The following is a 12,020-nucleotide window of genomic DNA, read 5'->3' as shown; positions in this document are numbered from 1 at the left end:
TTGCAAAGGGCTTACGATGCGCTGGCAGAGATATAGGTACAATGGAAGTGTGTGCGCTTGCAGCGGCATGACCGGCATGAGAAGCATCACGCACAAACAAAGCATAAAACTAACATTACCTCGAGCGTGCAATTACCAGATGCGAGGGTTGCACTGCGAGACAGACGCCCGCCAATAAAACAGAGATGCATTTTATTTTTCCACGCAGCGCGACGAGCGATGCGTTCGCGCAGCATGCGTGCGTGCATTTTCCAGCACAAGCGCAACAAAAAAAAACGAAGTAGAAACACATTTATTGCCAACTGCAAGTTTGCTGCAGCGTGCGTTTCAGAATAATCGTCTCTTTTTGTTGTTGGTAACCAACGTCATCAGCATATGCTGTTGAACAGTTCGATTTGAAGCTGAAGAACTGTGGGAAATGGTAAGCAAATTGGCGGGACAAAATTGTCAGTCATGTCCGAGGGTAGTTATCCTCGAATAACAAGAACGTTTTTTGTAAATATAAGCAAATAATGACGTCCTGTCAATAGTGCTGATTCGTCTAAAACTCCATCTATTTTGAGTCGAACGTAAATATTGAAGTTTAGATACGCTCAAGGGTTATGGTGGTTTGACTCAGGTCATCCTAAAGTTAAGGGAAAATTTGCTACGCCTCTGTGACATGGACTCGTTTCAAAAGTAATGAAGGCCTCCAAATCACGGTAAAATTTGATAATGGATACAAAAACAAATTGTTCAGCTAATTAGACTCATTAGACTCTGGTGTTATCTTGAGAATGATACCGGACAACTCAACCCGTTCTAAAGCCTGTTTTGGATGTCCACACGAACAGTGGATGGCATGCTTAGATTTTGATTTAATAATGTTGTATGTTTCTTCAGCGGCGGATCTTAGTATAAGCAATCTAAGCAGAAGCTAAGGGAGTTTTCAGGGGTCCCGATCATATCGACATAGACCTATCTTCCTACAGGGGCTCGAAGAACCTCGATCATTGAAAAGGTACAAATTCTGTACTCCATAAGGGACCTCATCTCATGTGGATTTTGGCCCTGTCAGTAGATTCGAGGTCTTGGGGGCCTCCAACTTCTATTCTGCTTAGAGCTTCCAGGCAGCTTGACCCACTACTGTGTAGCTCCCAGGCTGTATGTGAGAGTTGTCTACCTTCTGGGACATCGATACGTTCTAAAACTAATAGATTCCTCTGAGTCAAGTGCGACGGGAAGCGATTAAGTAAAGTTTTTGGTAAGGTATGTCAGGATAAACAATTTTTAATCCACCACAATATAGTGACCTCGGTATTGTACTTCACTCAGTCACTAGGCTATGGTGATGTCTTGAGAATGACACCAGACGTCTGCGCACGGTTTAAAGCCCTTTTTAGGTCGTCTACATGGTCAAAGAAGGCGTCTCACGCTCAGTTCAAAATTTATAAATACGAAGTCTTCAACTTTTATCCAACCAAAGGCTCATAGTGCAGCCCGGCAAACACCCATCAACAATGCTCGACAGTTTCGAGTTCAGATTCTGTCTAATCTGCTGCTTTCCATCTTTCCAGCTTCGAGTGCGGCGCTGTGGTCTCCAAACCCACCGAGAAGCATAATTACTTACAGTTGTGCGTTTCTTTTCTTCCCAAGATTCTCTCGGGCTTCTCAACAGTGCTCAAAGAAGAACGATCCTGCTTCTCTGCTCAGTTCTGTCTGGCATTTGCAGCTGATTACAATCAAAAGTCACCAACATGAGTGTGTGTGTGTGTGTCTGTGGTGTTCATTGTGTTTGGATGGCTCGCCAGCTAGTTGGGACTCCCACGGCTAATCAACCGAACCGGGCTGGAAGCAATGGAATGCCGGCAGCATGTCCAGTGCCTCGATGAAGACATTCAATTGTTGCCGATTGTTTGCATATATATTGCAAATGCGCGCGCATCGTCCGGGTTTCTTGCACTCAATTGACATGCCGGCTTAATGGACGTGCAAACACATTTTTTACTTCATCAGCGCACTTTATCATAATTGATGATGGTGTACAGTAGTAGATTGATGAGAAAAAAAACGCGGACCAGGAGGGGGTTTTCTTCAGTCGATTCATTAGCACTACGGAGACTCCAGGAAATGGGAGAAGATTGTTTTGTTATTTAAATCACACCATGCAGAAGAAACAAAAAAACAGACAAATGTTATTGTAATAGCAACAAATAAAATTAAATTTGAAATCTCTTCCAACGATCAAACTGCATCTAATTTGCTGTACCACCGCCCTACGGCAAACAGTCACATCCGGCAAGCTGTAAATGCTCCCATAGTGCTCGCCGCGGTACTACACAAAATGCCACCATTTAAAATTTGTCATTTTCCCATAAAGCATGACTTTCACCCTACGGACAACAACAGCCAGAGCATCATGGCGTTCCAACGTTTTGTTTCCGAATCTGGACTGCAGCAGCATGCTCTCGTGCACTCGTTGTTTATGCAAACAATGACTCCGAGACCAGAGACCCCCCCCAGGCGCCGATCCTTGGCCATGGGGTGAAATGGAAGAGTGGAAAAGGGGAAAGGAAAAACAAACCCGCGGGGGGAGGGAAAATTAACAACAACACAACAAAAAACTTGCGACACAAAGCGGCAACAAATACCTAATTTATCCCGCTGCGCGTATGTGACAGAGAATGGGTATCGAACCCGAGAGTGGTATAAAATTTATAGCAATTAATCACGCCCCAGCCTCGACCCCGATCTGATGGCAGTTGTTGCTGTCGCTGCTGTTCTTTAAGCGCTGGAAAAGCAAACAAACGATACCCGAAAGTGAATCCATCCTGCTTGAAGCGATTTAACTGCAGGATAATGAGCCTGCAAACGGACGGATCAGTTTTTTGCTTGTTTGCAGAAGAGATTTACTGAGAGCTCAAAAACGAAGGAGAATAATGGTGGCTTCCAGCGGGGATTTGTGCCTTATTGAGCGGATAGTTTTTATTCTAATGGGTATACAATTAGTCCTCCAAAAAAAAAGTCACATCGATTCAGTTACAAAGAGGGAGAAATTGGCTGGAAAATCCTCGGGGAGGTATTATTATAGCATCTTCTGCTATAAAAAAACTGCATCGCTGTATACATCGAAGGGAAGTTGAAACCCGTGGAAAGGCCCAACTTCGGGACAGAATAAGGGTTTTGGTGAGGCATACGCTTCTCCTTCTTCTTTTTTGATCTAACGACCTCTTAAGGCCATGCCTGCCATTTTTGGCTTCCTAGACTTATTGATACCTCATAGTTGGATCCTTGAAGGGGACTTGGGGGAAAGGCCTAGATGGCATTTGAACCCCATTCCTACCGTGTAAAGACCGACGCTGCTGTCACATCCGCCATCGGGTCGCCCTACGCTTATATGTGTGAATTATTACATGAAGTTATTATATTAGGAATTATTATAGCAATATAGCAATATATTATAGCTTCTAATATTAAAAACAACCTCATTATATACTCTGGAGCCTAGCTAAAATCTGATCTTCTCCACTGATCAGGAACACTGTGAAAAGCCCCAATTCCGGCACGGAAAAAGGGCTTTGGTGAGGCATTCGCCTCTATATGCGTGAACACAACCGAAACAATATACAGCAGACGCACGCGAGTTGCAACATACAGCGGAAGCATAGAAGCGTAACCATTTAAGTGGATTTAAACGTTTCAGTTTTTTTCCCCCGTTCCGCGGCATACGAGCAATTCATGCGCAAGAGGCAGGCCTCTGATTCCCCAGGGCTGTGATGATTTCCTGTGAAATACTGAGCAGTCCACAAGGTCCCGGATGCAGTGCTGGAAAAATTCGGACTGCACTATGTGACTGTAGAAAGGTGCGTACCAGTCTACAATGGGCGGCTAATTCCTTTTTCAACACTATAAAATACTAGCCATTTCTCCTCCCCTCTTGTTTTTTTGTTTGTACATCGTAATAACGCTTGTACAACAAAGAATTGCCTGCCAACCGTGACGAACCCACACACACACACGCCCCTTCCAGAACATCTCAGGTGTGCACAATAAAATGACGCGTCAGGATTGGGGGCTTTGGCGGAACAAAGGCGGTAAAATTCCGGTACCGCACCATTCCGGCCTCATTTTGGCTTTCCTCAAGGGATGAGTCAGCCGAAACAACGCACTGGAACTTTGCGATCCATCCTAAATATGGTCTGTCACAGTGAACGAGTTTTAGTGCGAGCGCCAATGACTCTTCACCGGTGTTTTCACGTGGGGCACGTGTGTGCGCGTTCGGGAAGGTTGCACATCGGGCAGCCCTATATCTCGCCCAGTCGCTAGCTTTTATGCTCAGTACGTCCTGCCTTTCAGAAGAGCTATACCCATCGATGAAGATCGAGGAAGCGCCTAGCGCTCATGCGCAACACGATGCCACGCGACGTCTTTTTCTGAGCCACGACTCGACGATATTGATTGGACTTCCTTTTTTTACGGCGGTAGAGAAAATATGCTGATCGACGAAGCAGAACCTGACTCTTGCTGACACACATCTCGCCACGATAAGATCTTTTTTTTTTCATTTCGACACACAAAAACAGCTCTAATGTCATGTTGGTGGTGATTCTGTCCCGGCTTAGTGAGCTTGATTAGATGTTGCTAGGCTTGCAGCACGCCCTCTGACTTACTGACACCGAAAGGAAGATCCAAAAAATGGGTAGTCTCCAATCACCAAGTAGGCTCGCGTTCATCTTCACACCTGTACACCGCGAAATGGGTTGAGAAGACAGCAGGACAGCTAGCAAGCAGGCAGACGATCTCCGCCGCACCACGACCGAGAGACAGATGGCGAAAAGACGGCGGCGCACATTATGGCAGATTATGCCTTCCTGTCTTTTACCATTCGCTTCCGCCGGGCTGACGGACTTCAGTTGTCGTCGAGCCGGACAACTGCCGCTGTGTGCTCATTTGCAAACACGCGTGTCTTCCGCGCACACCTAGGTCAGCGAAGGCAGCAGCTTAAAGGCGAATTTCCCTGTACGAAATTATTCCCTGCCCCATGCTCGGTGCATGCTTTGCCGATGCAATCATACATGCAGTGGGTCGTGAACGGGCCGCTTGCTTGTCCTGTGTGTTGCCGACCTGTAATCAGTTCGATGACGAGGGAATTAAAGGCCTTTTACGAACATTGCTGTTCATTTAACGGCAGTTTATCGTTGGCTGTGGCGTTCTTCGCAACAGTTCTGAGATATCTCCAAATTTACCCAAACCGTTTTGACAGTTTCCATAAGGTAGAAGAGGGTCCGGGGTCTCCGAATGATTGACAGTAATAACTGTGTTATTGTTTTTACCGGCCCACCAAGCAAAACACCAATAACGTCCAGAGCATGGCCGTCGTGAATGACGTGAAAATAAGTGCTTGGCCGTCTGCGAAGGGTGTCGTGATGAAGAACTTCGCTCCGGGATAGAAAGAACTTTCTTTCCAACATTCACCCCAACATCGGTAAATAGGGCCAGATGTTGTTGGTGGTAAGCTGGAGAAAGGTCTTCTTACGCTACCCAAAGACTTTACCTCAGTAAGCTCGCCGATGTACAAATCGATTGTCTATAGAATTGTTGTCCATCACTTTGCCTAGAACGGTGCTGCAGTCCAAACCTCTTACCACTCGGACCACTGCAAACTCCGAAGAGTGGACACCGTCGCGCGCCCCGAGCTAATCGATCAATTCTTGATGACTTTTCCGGTTCGTCTCGAACCAATCCACCACCATCATTGCCTGCCCATCAAGCGTACGTCTATTTGCCTTTTCCTGTTTAAACACACATTACTATTTGTGTCTTCCTATCGCGAAGTGGGATAGACAATTCCGAAAGCCATTCCACCATTCTGTCAAACCCCCTTTTGCGGCGTTACGGTACGCCATTTATGCGGGACTGCCGGGTAGCGGATGTTGCCCAGCGGCAGCAAAAGCCTTTCCGCGACAGTGAAGCCTCACCTTAAAGCCCACAAATGGCCGTGTGTACGGCCTACCATTGACTGTGTATCGGACGATGACAGTGGACTTCGTACGTGATCGCGGCTCTAGAACGGATGTTTCGGTTCCTTCACGCTTGACAGAGATCCTGTGTCGGGGCGGTGTGGCTTAAAGTGCGTGATGGAATTTTCGTTGATTCTCTAGCAAACTTGTGGAATAGAACGATCGGCGATCGGGTCGGAGGGAAGCCTGTTCTAGGAAGGGTACAATCAGAATTGCACGGGAAAGGCAGTAGCTGGACGGATCATTACCGCCTTTAATCAGGTGATCATCGATGCAGAAACTCATAAACGTGTCTTAAGCATTGCATATAACAATCTTCCTCGATAGTTGCAATTTAAGCATTGCTTCCATACGCGTCCATCATATGTCCATACTGTCAATAAAAGTCCCTCGGTATCTTCACCTAAATTCCAGTGCGAGTGCCAAACGGTAGTCGGCGGCAATCATTCGGTGCCTGACATGGTTTGAGCCAAGAATTAAAATTCATTACCCACTTGATTTATAAAGCCCCCTGTAATACGATAGCGCACCGTGTGGTGCGGGACCGGTGTCTCGGACCCTGACCGTGCTTTACGACCGGCTATGGTCCGCTGCACCGAACCCTTACATATCATTAAAAACATGTTCTTCGTGCCATCGATTTCTTAATCCACCAGCAGCAGCCGGGTTGCATCGGATTCGGTTCTTCCAGCGCCCGTAGGAACATTGGTTGGTAGAACATTCCGTCCGCTTTTGGTCAATGTAAATATCCATCATGAATGCCATCGGTGGAGAAGCATAAAATATGCAGCTTAAAACGGTCAGATAGCACGAGGTTTCTAAGCTCGAAAATTCCATGCTGTGCATCAGTTGAGGTCCCGTTCGCTTGCCAGGGTTTTCTTCTGGACGGAATAATTTCGGGACCCATCAAGGCCCGCATCGCTGTACGTCAAACATTCCATTCTAGGAAGCTAAGAACGCAACGCAAACATCCAAATATTGAAAATAGCTGAGCACCGGTGGCACGAAACAGGAACGAAAAGGAAAGTGAAGCAGCGTGATGGTGCACCATCATAGAGCATTAGGAGTGTCCCACAGCGTACCACAGCACGGGATTCACCTGTTCCACAAAGAGTCGTGAGCTAGAAGTACACATCTTCGCAATGGAGTCGTGCACAACGACGCAATGCCCGGGCGAACGCTCCTAAAATGGAGCTAAATCCGAATTCTAGACTCCCGAGGGCGAAAAATTATACTTGCTAATTATAATGCTAAACTCGGGTGAAGAAATGAGGCCCCGGTTCAGGTGTGGGGAAAGGACCGGGGCAACGAGCGGGAGAAGAATTTTCCGCTCGTCGGTCACGGCTCGATAAGTTTTCACGACCATTAAAACATCTACCATCCACGGATGGGGGTAGAAAGCCGGTCTCTGGAGCGAGTCAAGATTTTCGATTGGCTGCACGCACACACTAGCAGAACAATAGTTGGACAACAATTCAACCAAATTTCTCGTAGGTCATAGGACGCTGCAAGATTCAAACGATCATGATCTATCTTCTACACAATTCGGCTTTTGAACGAAGATTCACCTTGAAGCTTGAGGCCTTCTTTCTTTAGGGTTTTGTGGATCAATCATGGGTTCGACATTGAGCAGCGTGGCGTGGCCGCTGCACAGACACCTAACAGGCTCCAAAAGAGGTGTCTATTGTTTCATAATTTATCTGCCCTTCAGCAAGAATGGGTGGTTTTATGGCTCCGCTCAAACAAATAAACAAACAAACGGCTTAACAATCAGGCAGGTAATCACAGGCCTGGAAGCTATTAAAGTTGGCCGCTTGGACATTGACGCTCGGTGGCAGAGGAAGCTACCACTTTTGACAGCTAACGCAGCTCTTACGCAGTAATTTAAATAGCTTGAAAATGGCTACAGCGCTTACGTGGAGGAGATTACGATAATGATGCAACGTGCCGTTAATTAGGCTTCATTCCACCGCATATAGGCCCTTGGCATGTTCTGCAGCTTCAACGCGAGCATGTCGGCGACCGTCAACAAGCTGATAATGTGTCACATGCTACCATGGTTATGTCTCACTCGGATGGCGTGCTGGTGTGACTACCGCGCTCAGCATTCCCTCTAATTAGATACCATTTGAATACGTTGATACAGCCAATGGCATCTGTTCTTCGCGATTAATGGTGTTTTGCTTTGGGGCAAAAAGAAATTGCAATTCGTCACCTACACCTGTCAAGCGGCCATTGAAAGACGCAACAAACATGGCTGAACTAAATAACTTGGCAGAGCTGTTAGTGGCTAAAGCTAGTGCGATTTCATTATGCAAGTACCTAAATATGTATTATCTTGCTAACCCTTTAGCTTGAGATAAGTTGGTTTCGAATGCTATAAAATATGCCAACACCTTCGGCCTCTTCAACTCTTCAACAGGGCTAGGAATGCTTTCTGGAATGTGAAACAATCCTAAGGGAATCTCACCAAAAAAAAGCTGAGGGCCAGAAGAACGCGTTAAGCAATGAGAGGTCGGGAAGCCTTCTTTACTTCAATTACCCCATCGCCCAGTCAGCAACGAGCCAGTACAAGGTGTGAAAGACTAGGTCACCCGAGTAGAACACCGGTGGGAAACAACGAAAACGATGGGCGATCGTTACTAGCACCCACCTCCAACCTGAGGTCTAACCTGGCGAAACGAAGTCACGTCTGGAGAAGTGGAAGTTTGGAGCGCCCAATCGGTGCCAAAGTGTGAAGTCGATCACACGGATGGGAATGGAAGATTCCTACCATTCAGCAGGAAATCTTGGCAATCGATGAAACGCAAAGGTCAGCCCAACGTGTCGGGGCTTTGGGGCATATCTTTCGAATGGGACACGACGATCGCCCTGAGCGGTTGGTGAACCCTTGATGTGTCAATCGGTCATCCATTCAAGCGGTGAATGAACAAGCAGATGGATGGATGGGCATTGACTTCACATTTTGAAGCTGGTTGATAAATTGATTTCAACGCCGTAAGCTTTCTTTGCACCGAAAAGTGCGTCCATTTTGCTTAATTTATAATGTGTGAAAATCAGCCAATCGTGACCACCATCATGGTGGTCATGTCATTTGAGGAGAAAACGTACACACATCACAGGTCGTTAGGTGTACGTGCCAAAAGATTAATCAAATTATGCAATTCTATTGAACATAGCTTTAGACCATGCTCTTTTAAATGTCATATATTCATCAGAAAAAGTTCTGAGACACTGCTGCTGAGAGAGATCCCCCAAGATCCACCATTGGTCCCACCAGAACTAATCCATATCTGTCGGCTTATGAATTGGGTAGACGATGTGAGAAATTACCGTGATTTATGTCGCTCGTAAAATCAGTAAAGAGAGGAAACCGCACTAGAACCGCGCTAGAACAGCCATTAATGCGATGCAATATGGCGTGTGAAGTTCCTGCGACGCCAAGTGTTGTTGGGAACCGAGGCGGTAAAAGTGCATTAGATAAAAGTCAATTGACAGACGCATCGCATCACTCCAACTGCTGCGTGTCGGGATGCGATGGGGCCTTTCGGTGTTTGTGTCACCAGGCGCGCGGTACACTTTATGACATTTAAGGTTTGTTTGATCCATCGCTTATGGCGGAAGTGCCGGGATTGCTGGCTGCCCGCAAGATGTCAAACCGTTTGTGTGTAAAGATTTACGCCCGAAATAGATGTACGACTACAATCAACCCCATTCAACGCACCTCAACCCGCGTGTCAATGGTGGAGATACGTTGTCGGGAAACCCGTGTCTCAAGACTCAATCCTTGGAAGCGATGGAGAAAAAAACAAACAACAAGCAAGACCTAAAAGAGAGTTAAAAAATCGGACTCCATATTTGTACTCACCTAAATCACTGTCACAGAGAACCATTTTGAGGCCTTTCTTCGCGCGCTCGAGCTCTATTCCAGAGAAAGGGACGGCTTTCTGGAGCGACCGTAAGATCGGTCCTTGTGACAACTTCCGACCGGTTCAAAATTCAAGGCACACACACAAGGCTGATGTCACCAGCGAGTGACTAATCGCGAGTATATTCTGCACAATTTATGTCTTCACCAGCTACAAGCTGCTGCTCCAGGGCAGCAAGGGAAGCTAACAACACACACAACCGCACACTCTACGAATGCACTCTAGTACTGCATGCACAACACACTTTTGCAAACTCGTCAGGCCAAACGCAAAAAAAAAAAAACAAACTCCAAACGCAAACAAAACCGTAAACACTCTGGTAGGTAGGGTAAAAGGAGGGCGTACCACAAACAGAAGCTCCTCAGGACTAATCGCCTACCTCGAGGGTAACCCTGGGAAGGGAGAAGATGATTCACTACCCGGTCGGTCCCTCAGAAGCCGCTCCCTGTTGCACACGAAATCAGATCAACCAAACAGTGCACTTTTCGGTTTTGCAACCCGTCAGCACACTTCACTCCATAAACGCGGATCTCCGGTACGGTCTTGAGGATCTTGTTCTTCTTCTGCCTTAACTGCCTGATCTTGGCTCGAATCTGACACCCACCGGTTATAGCGCGATGAAGCAACAACGCATCAACATCAGCTGTAATTCTGAGCCCCGGACGGAGAGCTCCGTGTCACTGCTACTCCACTGGCCTTTGCGCTTTTAAGGGCACACGATCGTCTTGGTGGATCAGAACAAATTGTGCTGACGTTTGCTAGCAGTTTATCCGATGCACCTTGCGAGCGTGCTTTTTTGCTCAACTTATCGAATGGCTGCCGTGTTGCCCTGCTAGTTGAGCGGGAACTCGATCATGTTGAGTGGTTCTGCTGACTGTGTAGAGTTCTGCAAAGAAAAAGAGGAATGATGTAAATTCTATAACAATTGCAACAATCGGAGCAACTTCACGCGTATTTCTTCCACCAATTGACTCGATCTCAAGTATCAAACGAAATTGCCAATGTCAATGGGTCTTTGGCAGGGCCCAAATCCCCCCTAAATCTAGACGCGTCACCTCAACAAACACAATAGGCCAACACAAGTCGCACAAAACAACAAAATCGTTGCCAAAATAGGGCCAGAAACAAAACGCCGGAGATCGAGTAACGACCGATGCCATAATTTTTCAACCGAAACGGAACCCGGCAGAGGACAGTTCGTGCTTGCTTCCTCCTCAAACACCCTCCGGGATCCGCGACCCAACCACACTTGGAAAGCGATCGGTCCGTGTTCGTTTGAACAGATGGGGGAAAAAAACCAAAAATAACAACAACTACCACTCGATGTTCCCTTAAAAAACCCTGCTGGCGAAGGTTTTTTTTTTGGAAGGGATTTTATTCCACTCGGAAACAGTCGACTGTAATCCAATCCATTCCATATGTGTTGCCCGGTCGCCGATATCGCCGGGACCGCGACGAGAGGGCGGCGTTGAGAGAGAGAGAAAAAAGAGGTTTTCAATCGAACTTTAAGTGCTCCGATTTATGGACGACCTTACTAACCGGGAGAGTCCTTATGGGAGAATGCCGGTAGGATGCTGGTGGAATATGGGAGTCCGAGAAAAAAAAAATCCTACAATAATGGGTTTAAAATTTTATCGAGGACCTTTTCTCACACCTTATTTGAATGGAAAGGTCGCTTTTTTGAAAGATTTTTTGTTCCTCCAACATTTATTTAAATGAAAAACAAATTTCAATCGCCACAATGCTTTTTAGCAGCTGATTAAGCTTCGCACAATGGAATAATTTATTGGAAAGTTATTACAATGTGCGTTAGTTTTTAATTTGCATAATATGAAAATAATAAATCCACTAGCACAAAGAAAAAGATTTAATAAATTTAATTTAAATTAAAAAAGAGACTTCAATTGCATAAGAAAAGAACTCCAACTGCAGCATCTTGGTTGGGTGATGAAGCAGACCCTCATAAAAAACTTCAGAACATTGTCACCTTCGGAGTAATCTCCGGCGCAACAATAAACACCTCAAGACACACGTTAAGCTACCCCTTTTTTAACCGATTGCCGGATTCCTGACAAAGTCAATGCACTCCGAA

General features: G+C 46.3%; 1 protein-coding gene across 2 annotated transcripts in view; it reads right to left on the bottom strand.

The window, feature by feature from the left end:
- Positions 1-12,020, bottom strand: part of LOC118503885 — a 53,414-nt gene that overhangs the window by 37,886 nt on the left and 3,508 nt on the right. For both annotated transcript variants that reach the window (XM_036037643.1, XM_036037642.1), the window contains exon 3: positions 9,868-10,814. In XM_036037643.1, the coding sequence (XP_035893536.1) occupies positions 9,868-9,892 (25 nt within the window). In that variant the 5' untranslated portion in view covers positions 9,893-10,814. The remainder of the gene's footprint in view (positions 1-9,867; positions 10,815-12,020) is intronic.

The sequence above is a fragment of the Anopheles stephensi genome, chromosome 2, assembly GCF_013141755.1.
Source record: "Anopheles stephensi strain Indian chromosome 2, UCI_ANSTEP_V1.0, whole genome shotgun sequence".
NCBI classification, from domain to species: domain Eukaryota; kingdom Metazoa; phylum Arthropoda; class Insecta; order Diptera; family Culicidae; genus Anopheles; species Anopheles stephensi.
Note: the sequence above shows the minus strand (reverse complement) of the source record. Positions and strands in the feature narration are given on the sequence as shown.